Source organism: Furipterus horrens, unplaced genomic scaffold (assembly GCF_987537825.1).
Source record: "Furipterus horrens unplaced genomic scaffold, mFurHor1.1.pri manual_scaffold_2, whole genome shotgun sequence".
NCBI classification, from domain to species: domain Eukaryota; kingdom Metazoa; phylum Chordata; class Mammalia; order Chiroptera; family Furipteridae; genus Furipterus; species Furipterus horrens.
In genome coordinates, this window is record NW_028327172.1 from 37,341,133 (window position 1) to 37,355,950 (window position 14,818).

A 14,818-nucleotide genomic window follows, 5' to 3' on the forward strand; every position below is an offset into this window, starting at 1 on the left:
ATGGACAAATTTATTGAAAATTAACAAAACCGACATAAGAAGAATGACAATTTAAATAATTATACTTATTAAAGGATCCAAATTCATAATTAGAAACCATTCTACAAAAATATTTTAGGCTCTTAGATGACTTCATTTGTGATCCAATTAAAAAAAAAATAACAACAATATTAAAATAAAAGAAAAACTCTTCCAGAGAATGGAGAAAAATGGAACACTTCCCAACTTGTGTTATGAGGCTAGCATAAATTTGGTAACATAACTGGACAAGGATATTGCAAGAAGGAAAAATTTCAGATGAATATCTCTCATGAACATACATGCAAAGGTACTAAAAACAATTAGCAAATCTGATACAGTGGTATATAAAAAGATTATACATTATGACCAAGTGTGGATTACCCCAAGAACTCAGTAATGATTTAACATTTCCAAATCTATATAAAAATGCAATCAATATAATTCAGCACATTATTGCTTAAAGTAAAAAAAATATGATCTTAATAGACGTTGAAAAAGCATTTGATTAAATTTATCATTACTCATAATGAAAGCTCTTAGTAAGCTAGGTTAAAGTGAAATGTAATTCTATCAACAGCAAAAAGTGTTTAACATGTTTAATAGAAAAAACATTTTACATTGCTTCAGTTTTAAATTTAAATCCATTTACATTAAGTAAAATTAAAAACTCAGTTCCTCGCTCACACTAGCCATATCTCAACTGTGAAACAGTGTCTACTATATTAAATAGCGCAGTTCTAGAAGGTAACATAGAATGTCTTTATGACCTAAAAGTAGGAAAAGATTTCATAAACAGGATACAAAATCAGGAAAAAGGACTCATGGACATGGATAACAGTGTGGTGATTGCTTGGGGGGAGGGGGATATAAGGGGTCTAAATGGTAATGGAAAAAAATACAATAAAGATTAAATTTTAAAAAATAAAAAATATTGATAAATTTGGCTCCATTAAAATAAGTTCTTCTTGGCCCTGGCTGCTGTGGCTCAGTGGATTGAGCATCAGCCTGTGAACCAAGTGATGCTGGTTTGATTCCCAGTCAGGGCACATGACTGGGTTGCACACCAGGTTCTCAGCTAGGGGCATGTGAGAGGCAACCACAGAGTGATGTTTCCCTCTCTTTCTCCCTCCCTTCCTCTCACTCTGAAAATAAATAAATACAATCTAAAATAATAATAATAATAATAATAATAATAATAATAATAATAAAAGCTAACAATAGAAAAAAAGTTTTTTTAAAGTACTTCTTTGTATCAAAAGGCACTTTGAGAAAGTGAAAAATGTGAGCCAAAGAGTGGGAGATTTACAATACATACACCTGACAAATGACTTATATGCAGAATCTACACAGATTGTGAATCAATAAGGAAAAAACTGTCTACACAATACAATTATGGGAAAAACACTTGAATAAAGACTTCATACAAGAGGATACCTAAACAAGCATGTGAAAATTAGTACAACATCCTTATCAGGTAAATGCAGATTAAAAACAATAACAAGATACCACTACAACTCCATAAAAATGGCAACAACAACAAAACTGAGACAATCAAGTGTTGATAAAGGTGTGGGTCAAAAAAGGAGCTCTGATGTCCTGCTGGAGCGTATATACATGGGTAGAATCACTTTAGAAAACAGTTCCACATTGTCTTCTAAAGCCAACCATACTTGCCTACCCCATGACCTATTACATACGGGACTGGCAGAAGTAGGTTTACAGTTGTGAGTACGCAAAACACAGTTTATTCTTGTGTTATTATTTACTAAGTATTATATTATTTTCCATGAGAACAACTGTCAACTACTTTTGCCCACTCCTGTACTGACAAAGCTCCTCTCTTTGAACAAACTTTAGCCAAACTCCTCTGAGCCCTTTTCTTGACTGGGCCTTAACCTTGGCTTATAAAAACTACAGACACTCTATGTAAATGATTTAGCCCACTCACTCCTTCCTACATTAAAAGACACTAACATAGTTGTTAACAGTTCACAGCCACGTCCCTAGGAGGAACCCAGCTCTGCTTAAAGTACTTGAGAAAACTCAAGGCCAACAAAAGAATTTGCTGTTCTAGCCAGAACCTTCAGATAGGCCCCTGGCTACCCACCCTTCCTTAAATTTACTAAAAGGGCTTACAATTGAGAATTTTTCCCCTGTCCCTTTGAGAAATATAAGTATCTCCTACCACTCAGGAGTGCCATCCTCAAGAATATGAAAGCCATTGCTTTCAAATGCCATCATGATCTGGAAGCACAGTGCCTGTCTCCCAGTCTCCGCGGCAGGATAGAATCCTAACTTCAGTGATAGCCAGCTAACAGACACAGCTGGCACAATCAGCATTTATAATTTGTCACTTTTTTCATTTCCCTGACTCTGCTGAGCCCCCTACTTGGTCCTTCCCCCTCCTCCCTCATTCTTCCTGTAAAATACCATGCCTCCTCTGTAAAAATCAAAGCTGGATTCAGTTCATGCTAGACTCTCTTATCTATTGCAATAGTATATTACTAATTAAAATCTGTATTTACTATTAGAATTAGTATCTGGCTTTATCTTTGACAATACCCAACAGAAAAAATGTGTATGAGTGCTTGAAGCTGCATTACTCACAATGAAAACTGAAAAGAACCTATGTACCCAGCAACAGAACACCCAAATAAATTGTGGCATATTCATACAAGAAAAAGAATGAACCACTGCTACATATAAATATATGGATAAATCACCCCCCTACACACATAATATTTAATGAAAAAAGTCACGAGCAAAAGAGTAGATACTTTTATTAGTTTTCTAGTGTTGTATAAGCCATGAATACAATTTTAGCAGCTTACAATAGCACCCATTCACAGTTGTGCAGGCCACAAGTGCAGGCACAGCTCAGCTGGGTCATGTGTCCAATGTCTCACAATGCTGCAATCCAAGGTGTCTGCTGGGCTGGATTCTCACCTGCAGCTCAGGGTTCTCTTCCCACTCATTTGGGTTGGTGGCAGAATGCAGCTCCTTGTGGTTGCAGTCCATGGGGCCCTGCTTTCTTGCTGGCTGTCAGCTGGAGGTTGATCTCAGCTCCTAGAGGCCTCCTGTTCCCAGGACCTCTCACAATACGACAGTTTCCTTCTTTGAGGCCAGCAGGATCCTGTCTTTATCACACTCTGAATATCTAACAGCTCACCAGATCAGGTTAGGCCTACCCAGGATAATTTCCCTTTTGATGAACTCAAAGTCAGGTGGGTTGGAGCTCAATTACATTTGCAAAAGCCCATAACCTAATCACAGGAGTGAAATCCATCATACTCAAGAGGACAGGATCATACTGGGCAAGTACGCCAGGGGTGGGAAGCATGAGTGGGGCTTCTGAGTGCTGGCAATGTTCTGCATCTTGATCTCAGAAGTGATTGCACAAATGTGCACTTTGCAAAAATTCATCATTTGTGCACTTAATATTTGTGTACTTTACTGTATGTATGTTATATTAATACTGCCATAAAAAGTTTATGAAAAAATTAAAAAGAGAGAGGTTCTCAGGGTACCTTCTTTAATTATACATAAAAATAATAATTAGCATTAAAATTGTTTGTGTAAAATATGTATATATCCCTGAGCAATTTAAACACTCTGAGTTTATGTACAATATTAATAGAAAGTTGTGTTGTAAAAAATAAGAAAAATTAAATTTCAGCTGGCTCTTATTCAACTGATCATAAATTCAAAGTATTTCAATTTGAATGACTTTTGAAAGTTTCTCACTTTCTATTTGAATAGTTTTCCCTCTCCATTGTATGAAAGTGTGCAAGTTAAATGTAGAGAGAGCAGTGTCTGTATGTCTGTGTGTTTGGTGAGTTGGTCAGGAATAGGGAACTAAAAATAAATTAATGGTTTTAACCTGATAGGATAGGTAAAATCTTAACATTGTTATGATATTGACCTAAAATCATCTGAGAGAAACAAAGATTTTTCTATGAGGCACTATTTCCGGAGCTGGTCAGCCTTACCCTCATTTCATTCTCCACATTCCCATTCTGTCCAACCCAAGGAAGTCATAGGATTTCCTAATGAATATAATCAAATGCAACTGTCTATAACCAAATCAGGAAAATACCTTTACCCCAACTTGCTGCAATGAGACTATACAGAAGTCATATATGTGTGATATAAATGAACGAAAGGCTAATCTTATCTATAAATTTGATGCAAAATCTTAAAACATTAGGGAATAGAACAGAAAAGTATACTGAAACAATAAAACATCATGACCAAGTGGTATTTATTTCGGCAATTCAAGGATGGTTCAATATCAGTAAATCTATTATATAATTCATGTTAATCAAAATAAGAAGAAAAAATTTATACAATCATCTCAAAATGTGCTAAAATGATGCCTGATAAAATTCCTCATTTGTTTGTGATGAAAAATATTGTTTACCCTGTTAGGTTGCCCATTACCTTCCTACGCAATGGAAAACTGTCATCTAACTTAAGTTGGCACTCCAATACTTGGATTTCTATTCACTCATTGACCCTTGAACAACCCAGGTTTGAACAGCTTGGGTCAATTGAAAATATTTGCATATAAGTGAACCTGCACAGCTCAGACCCACATTGTTCAAGGGTCAACTATACTTTTAATAAAATATGACTAAATGGCTATTTTCTTAAAATGATTAAATATATCTGGGTCAACCCAGAAGACAGCATCATGCTTAAATGAGAAAGCATTATTCTCATTAATGAGATGTATTCTCATTAAACTTTGGAATGTAATAAAAAAAAACATTATCACTATTTTCATTTAATATTGTTTCTAGAGATTCTGGAAACCAAAGAAACTAAGGAAATAAAATAAATTAGAAGTACATAACTTCAAAACAACAGGTGAAACTGTCATCACTTGCATGTTATGATTGTATATTTGGGGGAGTACCCAGGAGAATTCATGGAAAAATTTTACAAGCAAAGAGAATTCAGTAAAACGATTAGTACAAAATTACTATATAGAAATCAATAACTTTCTTGTACACAACCAATAATAGCAAGATAAAATGGAAATATTTTATGTACAATAGCAACATAAGCTAAACATATCTAATAATAAATTAACAATAAATATGTAAAAGCTATTTAGTATAAAGTTTAGAATATTACCAAGGGTCATAATAAAAGATAGGAACAAATAAAAAGTCAATTTATATCATAAGGTTGTAAATTCTTTCAAGTTAGTTTGCAAACTTAACTCAATTCCATAAAAGTATTCATAGAATTTTTCTTTTTGGAACATAGACAAGCTGAGGCTACATTCATATAGAATATCAAACAAGCAAGAAGAACCAAGACATTTTTAAAAGAGAAGATCAATAATGGAATACTCTTTCTATCTGATAGTATAATACACAAATTTTAAAATATATATAAATATATAAAGTGAAATAATTAAAACAGTATGGTACTGTACATAAAAGACAACTCAATAGAATATAATAAATGGTGTAGAAATCAACTCAAGTACTGGAATTTGATATATGATAGAGATGTCATCTCACATAAGAGAGGAAAAAGATGAATTATTCACCACATTTTGTAAAGATAACTGGGGAGATGCCTAAAAAAAATAAGGTTGGATCCACATCTCATATTTTATACTAGAAAAAATATAAATATTTAAATGTAAAAAATTAAAAACCAACAAAAGACTAAGATAAACTGTAAGAAAATTCTCCCATAAACTTGGATGAAGCTCTTTCTGCACTACTATATAAAACCCAGAAGCCATAAAATGAGAAATTGCTCACAACTACTATATAAAAATAAAAATTTTATATGACAAAGCCCACCATAAATAAAGTTAAACACTAACAAAACACATGGAGAAGCATTTGTAATTCACATCATACCAAAAAGGGCTTAATTTTCCTTTAAAAGTAGTCCCCACATATCCTTAAGAAAAATACCAACAACCTAACAGAAAACTAGATAAAGAACAGAAACAATAGTTCACAGAAAAGAAAATATAAATGACTATAAAAAGATACTCGCCCTGGCTGGGTAGCTTAGTTGGTTAGAACATTGTCCCAATAAATCCAAGGTTGCAGGTTAGATCCCTGGTCAGGGCACATATAAGAATCAACCAACCTGGCTGGTGTGGCTCAGTGGATTGAGTGTCAGCCTGTAGATCAAAGGGTCACTGGTTTGACTCCCAGTCAGGGCACATGCCTGGGTTGTGGGCCAGGTCCCCAGTTGGGGGCGCGTGAGAGGCAACCACACATTGATGTTTCTCTCCCTCTCTCCCTCCCTCCCTTGCCCTCTCTCTCTAAAAAAAAAAAAAAAAAAAAAAGCATCAACCAATGAATGCATCAATAAGTGGAACAACAAATCAATATCTGTCTGTCTGTGTGTCTGTCTGTCTGTCTCTCTCTCAAAATCAATATTAAAAGAAAAGATGCTCAATCACCTACCAGATTGGTAAAGATTAAAAAAAAAAAGGTTGGGTAACAAGCCATTTAGTGCCTTAAAGAAACAGCACTCTCATACTTTGCTGCTGGGGGTGTAAACCTGCACCCCTTAGATGGAGGACAATTTGACAATCGCTATCAAAGTTCTCAATTCATACATCCTTTGTTCCAGCAGTTCCATTTCTAGGAAGTTATCCTACAGATAAATTCACACACATCTACCAAATGGCCAACATTCTCAATTATTGTGCACTGTTTGCAGTGGCAAAGATTTAAAACGACTTCAGCTTTCCATCACTGAAGACTGGCTACTTAAATTATGGCACATGTACACAACAGAATACCATGGAGCTATAACACAAAGCAGAAAGCTCTCCATGCACTAATACAGAATGATCTCCAAAATAAAATTAAAAGTAGAAAAGAAGTGTGTACAACATGCTAACATGCTACTATTTGTGAAAAAAATATAATACATAAATTTGCTTATGTATTCAAAAATTCAGCCTGGAAGAAAGCCTAAGACCCTGATAATAATATCTGGCATCAGGGATGGGACCTGGATGGCTTGGGGACAAGGAAGGAAGATGGACATTCTGTGCCTTTTGTACCTTTTTATTTTGAACAATGTGAATGTATTATCTACCAAAAAACGTACAACACATTAAAGTTTACAATGTGATGTAAAGGCTATACTTATATTTCAGCCTGTACATGCTTGCTTACACTGAACTTGGATTTCATTAACATGAAATCTCATGTTAATGTACATAGCTTTTTGACTAAGGCACCAAAGGAGAGAAATAATTTTTTGCTTGAAAACCTAAGTTCTAAAATAAAAGTTAATTAAGAAAATGAAATGTAAAAAAATACAGAAAAACAAAGTTGCTCAACGATAGGAATAGTAGAATCACAGTCTGTTTAAAGCAATCAAACAAATATCAACAACAAAAAAGAAATCATGTGAGTGGTTAACTAAACTGTCTCTGAGGGTAATATATATATATATATATATATATATATATACCAAAACTTTGGCAAGGGCAGTGCTGGTGAGAGAATATGTGTTACTTTACTTTTTAAATATATTTACATATTGTTGAATTATTCTGATTTTTAATGTATTAATTCATCTTATAATTTAAAAACTATAACCAGATTTAAACATAAAAAACCTAAGGTTCAATTGGTAAGCAAATATAAATAAACATGTTTAAGCTAGTAACAAAAAAAAATACAAATTTAAAAGAGGCACCATTAAGAAATTCTTTTTTCAATTACAGTTTATATTTAATATTATTTTGAGGCACCATTTTTTTGGCTAGTAAAATAGCAATATTTAAAAACTATGATATTCAATGCAGACTGTGGTGGAAAAGGTACTTTCATACATTAGAGTTGGAATATAAATTGGTACCTTTCCCATGTTTTAATTGAAATTTACAACATGCAGTTGTAAGAAATAACACAGAGATCCCACGTATCCTTTACCCACAGTGTTCTCTTTTAAAGATCAATTTGTCAGTGTAAGTTGAGAATCTTAAAAATATTCACATTTTCATCCAGAAATCCCATTTCTTGGAACGTCTCCTAAAAAAATAATTCAAAGGAAAGGAAAAGCTATATGCATAAAAATGTCCACCCAAGACCATATATAAAATATAAGTATATTCATATATATAATTTATATATACACATATATCTATAAGTTTAACCATAAAAATAAATTCATTAAGTAACATAGCCACTAAATAGACTATTCTATATCCATTAAACCACATTTATGTAGATTATGAGGTAAATGGATTAATACCTATAATATAATGTTGATTTAAAAAGATGAAAATTGAATGTACAACTTAGTAAAAAATAATTTATATATGAACAATGAGTAAGAAAGTGATGAAATTATGGTTAATTGTCTCTTTCAAAACCTTCTATAACACAATTTCAAATTTAAGTTTTTCATATTTTTCCTATTCAGGTTTTTCGACTTTTGTCAGAATTTAATTTGAGAAGCAAAACAAAGTGAAGGCTGCCTGTTTATTAATCCAATAATGGTAACTAACTGCCCAGCGTGAACTGTAGCCTTTTGTTGGGAAAGAGCCACTTACTTGCAACTTGCTGTGGAGAAGGAGGATGGACCCTCTGCCCCCGGTGACTGACAGGCAGCATCCGCCTCTCCAGGAGCTGGGCACTGTTCACAGGCAGCACCTTCCCCTTCGGGATGCTAAGGAGGTCACGGAGGTCCTTTCTTTGTTTGGATTCTTGGAGGGGACTCTCAAAAGATTTGTCTTTGGGTCCAAGGGAGGAAAAGAATGTGCTTTTTCTCTTTGGACTCCTGGAAGCATCTGGGTAGGTCTCTTGCAAACTCACTTTCTCGAGGAGCCTGGGGACATCGTCCATCTTGCTGCAGAGTGGGGACGCAATTGCAGGCAGCATCTTGGAAGGCCGGTTGGGCAAACTATTGGTGCGGAGGACAGGGTGGGGAAGGCCAGGGGTGGAGGTCTGGGCAGCTCTGGCGGGCAGGGTGCCCAGAGAGAAGACGGCTGAGGCCCTGCTCGCCACGTCTCTCCCACTGGACTGCTGTTCCCAATCTTTATTGGAGCCGGTTTTCCGAAGGCTGAAGGAGCGAGAGCAAGCTGGCAGCTGGCTGGTGGGCAAAGCCATTGATTCTGGCTTGGCCCAGGCCTTCCTCCCACCTTTGGAGTTGGGGAGGAGGGTCTCCAGTGACCTTTGGATGGCATTGGCAATGAGTCTCAGTGGGGACTTGGGTGGAGCCACGCTGAGCTCCCCTGGAGTCCTTTCAGCTGGGATCCGCATCTTCTGAGCTTCTGCGTGGGTTGGCAGGGTCATTCTCCCTACCTGAGGGAGCAGCAAGGGGCGGTCTAGTTTCAGCACATGGCCCCCTCTACCATTCTCAGCACTGTTCTGGGACAGTTGCGGCCCACCTTCCCGGGGCAAGCTCTTGGGGTTGAGGTCATTCCAATCCAGCAACCTGGCCTTCTGCTCATGAGTGAGGGCCAGCTTCTTTAAGCCCAACTTCTTCCCCTCTGCCAGCTCCAATCCACCCTCCTCTCCCCTCTGGGAATCAGCATTCCCTTCCCCTGGGATCTCTCCAGCCCTGGGAGACAGCTCTTGGTGTGACAAGCACCTGTCCTTTTCCGCAGTGGAGTGTGGGCCTCTGTGGATGCTTCTGGTGTCCTGAGAGCCATCAGAAGCCACCTGTGCAGGGCGGGGTGGCCTGACGCCTGCAAGGCCATCTGCACCAGGCCTCGTCAGGGAGTACTCTGCCCGCTCCAGCACTTGGCCATGAGGCTTATATAGAGGGATTTCCTTGGGTGCGCCCTGGGCTCTGGCTCGCCTCTGAAAGATTGGGGTGGAATGACTGAAATGACCTCTTGAGACCTGCTTGGGGAAAAAAAAAATAGCAGTCATTTAGAAATTTCTAGCATTTATTTATAGGAGGAAGGCACACCTCAGTCTCTAGCCCCCTCCCTCCCGCTCTCCAGATCTCAGATATTCAACATTGAAAAGAATTCTGCCTAGGATGATTTCAGAGGTCAGCTCATCGTTCACATGGCTACCTTGGGACCTGCTGGGATCCGCCTGCACGCCCCGGATCAGCGTTGATCGAAGGCTTTTCTGGGTCTTGGATTAGGTGGGTAGGAAGCCAGAAGGTAAGACAAAGCATTGACAAGCTCCTGGGCCAGTGACGGTAGGGCTGGCCTGGCCCCTCTGGGTGGTCAGGCACATAGGAGAGGACAGATCCCCATAACTCGCCCAGCCGTGGTCCCTCCCTACTCACGGGCACGCTCCGCCCACAGGTATGTTCCTCTAACTACCAAGAAAGAAAGGCTCCTTCTTTGCAGCCTCCTGGGCTGGAGCTGTGGTGACAGGATGGCCATTTGGACCTCCTAACGACTTTTTAAAACCTGACTCATGCCTGGCACCACTGAGAAAGGAGCCATTTCTAGCTTGCAGGAAATTGGTGCTTGGCAAAGAAAGACCATAGGCAGATCCTAGAAGGCGTGGCTGTGCCCTGCCGAGAGCCCTGGCTGAGAGGCAGGTCACAGGACGGGAGCTTCGCAAGAGCAAATGCCCCTCTGTCCCACAGATTCTCCTTTGCAGAGCTCAGAGCAGGGTCTGGCAGGTCTTCGAGACCTGATACACTCGTGTTAAAGGAAAGAGTCCAACCCTGCATTTCTCATGGATGCCATTTTCTAGTCAAGGGGAATGCTGCTTCCAAGGTTCTCAGCTCCTCCCAAAGGCACCCTCAGGTCTGTGCCTGCCCTCAGCATCCCTGGCAAAGGAGCAGGATGAGCTTCTGGGAAAGGGACTCAGAAGGAGGCCCTGTCTTTGCACATGGGGTGACCTAACAGTGCTAAGAAACTGGAGTTAGTGTAGAAGTGGGAGGAGTAGAGGCAGCTCACTTCCCTAACACCTGTGTAGGGCCCTGCGGGGGGCTTACCTGGGGCAGGGAGGAACCTTCTGGAGCACTGCCTGGGACGCTGCCCGAGGAGGAGGCCAGGGAAGACGAGGTTGAAGACAAGGAGGAAGGAGAAACAGAAGAAGAAGCTTCCTGTGGAGGCGACACAGTTCTTTTGTGGTTCACTGGTGGCAAACCTACCAAGGAAAGAACATGCTATTACAGAGTGGTTATTGCCTTAATTCATCATGAAAAGACGAGGTTTAAGTGAAGCACAACTCTATAAATGCAGAAGGAAGAAGACGCCAGAGATGGATTGGAGGCCCCAATGCCCATGGCCTGAGACTTGGAGGGACAGTTGCAGGAGTGGCAGCTCCGTGGGCCAAAGGGGTCCCAGGAAGAAAAGTCTAGGAAGCATTGTGCTTCACACTCATGTGAGACTATTCCTGAGAGATGAAACAGGAAGGCCCCGGGGGGGATTTCTTAGAAATGGACATCTACCCCCAAGCTCCCCTCAAGCTGCTGTGGCTGGAGGCTGGGGCTGCCTTAAATCACTTAGGCAATAAACCACCTGAGGCCTCTTCCCATAGGATGCCATGCAGGACCATCAGCAGTGCTCACAGACAGGATAGGCAGCCGCTGCTGTTGAAGCAGTTCTTCTTTCTCACATGGGTGCCAAGGGGCTCTTAGATGAGATGGTTAGTTTGAGATTTTAAGAGAACACAAGGAGAGGAGGTTATCATGAGTATCCAAGCATTTGAAGCATATGGACTGAAGTTTGTGCCAAGCTCTTGCCGGTCCGGGCACAACGAGATGCATTGAATGTGCTCAGAGGAACATGAGAAGAGGGTGTGCACAAGGCCGTGAGAACGAGCCTAGTTCTGAACTATGGGAGCTGAAATCGATTAGTTCAGTGGCAGCAGAATTCTGACAGTCATAGCCTATAACGTCGGTCTCATTATCTCTCTCTCACCTTCTCTCATGAGTGCACATGTGCACACACAGCGCACATGTGCATACATGTGCATACATATACCCTTAGAAACCTTAAATCTAAAATTGCAAGCATTTGTTTCCATATTGAGCCTCAAAGGGATTTAGAAAACACCATGCTCCGTTTCAGATTTGTCCATCAGGGTCTGACTCTTCAGCCAGGCCAGCTCTCCCGTGGACCCTCCCAGCAGCACATAAGGCTGCCCAGGACCACACTCTCTAACTGCCCACTCCTGTCAGACTCCCTGCTGACCCATTCCAATATTCCTCTGAGGAGCCCAGCCTTCAGGTTTTAGCTGGCCTCAGTTTCCCCAAAGATGTGGGTAAGAGAGAGGCTCCTCCTCCGGGAGGACCCCAGGCCAGGCCAGACCATGCCCTGAACCAAGAAGCATTCCTTTAAGACCCATTTTCACAGGGGACCAGGCAGGGGGACTTCAGTATTCTGTCCTGCTTTACTCTCACACAAATGCAAGGCTGTCAGAGCAGGTACCCCAGTCCGAGGCTCTGAAAAGACGGCCACCACCCACATGCAGCCAGGAAGTTCCCAAAGAGAAGCCCTCCAGAACGCTTCGGGAGGAAAAGGTAACTTGGGGGAAACAGATCTGAGGTGACAGGAAGGAGCTGCTGGGGAGAAAGACCGCTGGCTGCCTGGGGCTGAGGCAGGGAGGCCGCTGGTCTGCTACCCAAACCCCTAACTCAGCCCATGGACCCATCTCAGCCCACAGTTAGATGGTTCAAACCTAAAAAGGCAAAAGTTGTGAGTTAGTTGTGGCCCAGCTTCCTGTGCTCAGCTTGCCAAATTCCTGCTGAATTCCTTCTCCTCCTCTTCCTTGCCCCCTCGTTCTCCTCTCCCTGCCACCTCCTCACTCAGACTCCTGAACTTGTCTCAGAGTCCCCTGAGCTCAATACACTGCCTTTTTGTTCCCCAAAGGACCTTTCTGGGAACCTTCTGACACAGAGCCAGGGACACCTTGGCAGCCAAGCCTAACAGGAAAGCCTTGGGGTTCACAAGGTCATGACCTTGTAGCTGTTCCCTCTCTTCTCCTTTCTCTAATCCCCACCCTCATCCCAGCTAGTGGGGTCCCTTGCCACACACATGCCTCGGGCACTGTCTCCAGGGGGAAGAGCTTGAGGAGATGGGCTAACAAAACACCTGCCATTCAAGCCTCTGCTTGGGAGGTGGGTGCTGCCCAGGAGAGGAAGGTAAGGCCAGGGCAGAGCTGAGCGGTGGGAGGGCATCTCACTTGCCCGAGGTGGCTGATGTCTCTGGGTTCCCTCAGGAAATGATAAAGGGGAGCCTGGAATCCCACCTCCTTTATGTCCACACCAGCTGCCTGACACTGAGCAACTGTCTTAACCTCACAGTTTCCTCCACCAGAAAACAAGAAGTCCAGCACTGCTTCTGGGGAGGCTGAAGGAATAAAATGAGATACAAAGAAGTGCCTGGTGCAGGAGGCAGAAATACTACATGCTGGCTAAATATTAAGTCCACCCCCTCTCCTCTTGCCATGCACACACAGGTGTCCAATAAATCCACTGCTGAACCGCCGACTATTCCAGAGGGTGCTGCACACCCACCCCAGCTGGGACTTCTCTAACCTGTGGACCCAGTAAGTCCTTATTCATCAACTCAGACCCTTCTCTGCCAGCCCTTCCTTTTAATTAAACCCTGGCATGGCCAAGCCAGGGCTGCCTTGCTTGGGCCATGCCCCATCAGGACCGGGGTGCTGCTGGGCTGATGAGCCTGGATCATAGCCCCACAGCCCATCTGGATCAAGTGCCTGTCCTTCGGGCCCTCTGGATCCTAGAGGTCATTCTGATGAACACGGTCACCTAGAGGAAGATGCTAAGTGCAACCACAGAACCAGCCTTTTTGGGCCAGTCAATGAAGAGAGGAGACAGTGCCCCATGTTCGGCTCCCTCTATGACAGGACCAGCCTTGCCCATGGAGGATTTCTCTTGGGCAAAATTAAAATGACAAAATAAAAATTAAAAAGTGGCTCTAGTGATTTTCAGTTCTGGGGATTTCCAAAAAGACTGGGACTACAGCGCGCAGCTTCCTAGAATTTGGAGCTCAGGCAATGGTCCAAACGCTCCCGAAGTCTTGGAGCGCCCTCTAGGGGTGGCATCCTGCATAGGCCTGAACCCAAGTGCTTCATAGGTTTCTGCACTCAGTCCAGCCTGCTTGTTCCCTGGTTTGTTCATTCATTTGCTCACTCTTCATTCCTAAGTTCGTTCATTCATTCATTTATTCATTCAGCAAGGAAGGACTTGGTGCCTCCTTTGGGCCAGGACCACACTAGGCACTAGGCCCATTTCTAACTAGGAAATGGTTGGAACTCAAGGCCTGCCCTCAAACCTCCTTTACCAAAATCTGATCCTCCCAGGATAACTAAAGAGATGGCTGAGGTCCCCAGGCCCATCCCAGCAACCATGTTTGCTGGTTACCAATCCCCTCTGTCGTGTGCCCCAGTACAGTTGACAGGAAGCACTGGGATGGAATCTGTACCCAAACGGATACACCCACAGAAGCAGGAGCCCCATGACTGGGGGAGGGGCTGTGGTGGGCCAGTAAAGGAGAGGACTATGGGAAAGTCCTGGCCCAGATCTTCACTGAACAGTACGTGGCTCCCTCCTCTCACTCTTTCTGCCTGGGGCTGTAAGTTGATCAAGAGTTATTTTGTCCCAGGTGAAGTGCCCTGCCCAGGTATGCAGCCCTGATCCAGCTCCAGAGGCACCCATGTCCCCTCCTGACCCCAGTGAAAGAGGCTGCAGGCCTGGGGGTTGCTGGGAAGATGACTCACTGGCTCTGACTCAGAAGGAAGGAGTCAACTAAGTTAGAGCTCTGTTCCAACTACAATAATGCTTCTTTTAAAGAAAACTTTGCCTAACCCAAGGCTTTCCGGGGTTCATCTCTCCTAGAGCAAGGCCC

The 14,818-nt window shown here is 42.0% G+C and overlaps 1 protein-coding gene across 1 annotated transcript in view; it reads right to left on the reverse strand.

Moving 5' to 3' along the window:
• Positions 1–14,818, reverse strand: part of MICAL2 (microtubule associated monooxygenase, calponin and LIM domain containing 2) — a 205,382-nt gene that overhangs the window by 37,499 nt on the left and 153,065 nt on the right. The window contains exons 29-30 of the mRNA XM_090264022.1: positions 10,936–11,090; positions 8,579–9,875 (exon numbers count right to left, since the gene is read on the reverse strand). Coding sequence (XP_090120148.1) covers positions 8,579–9,875; positions 10,936–11,090 — 1,452 coding nt within the window. The remainder of the gene's footprint in view (positions 1–8,578; positions 9,876–10,935; positions 11,091–14,818) is intronic.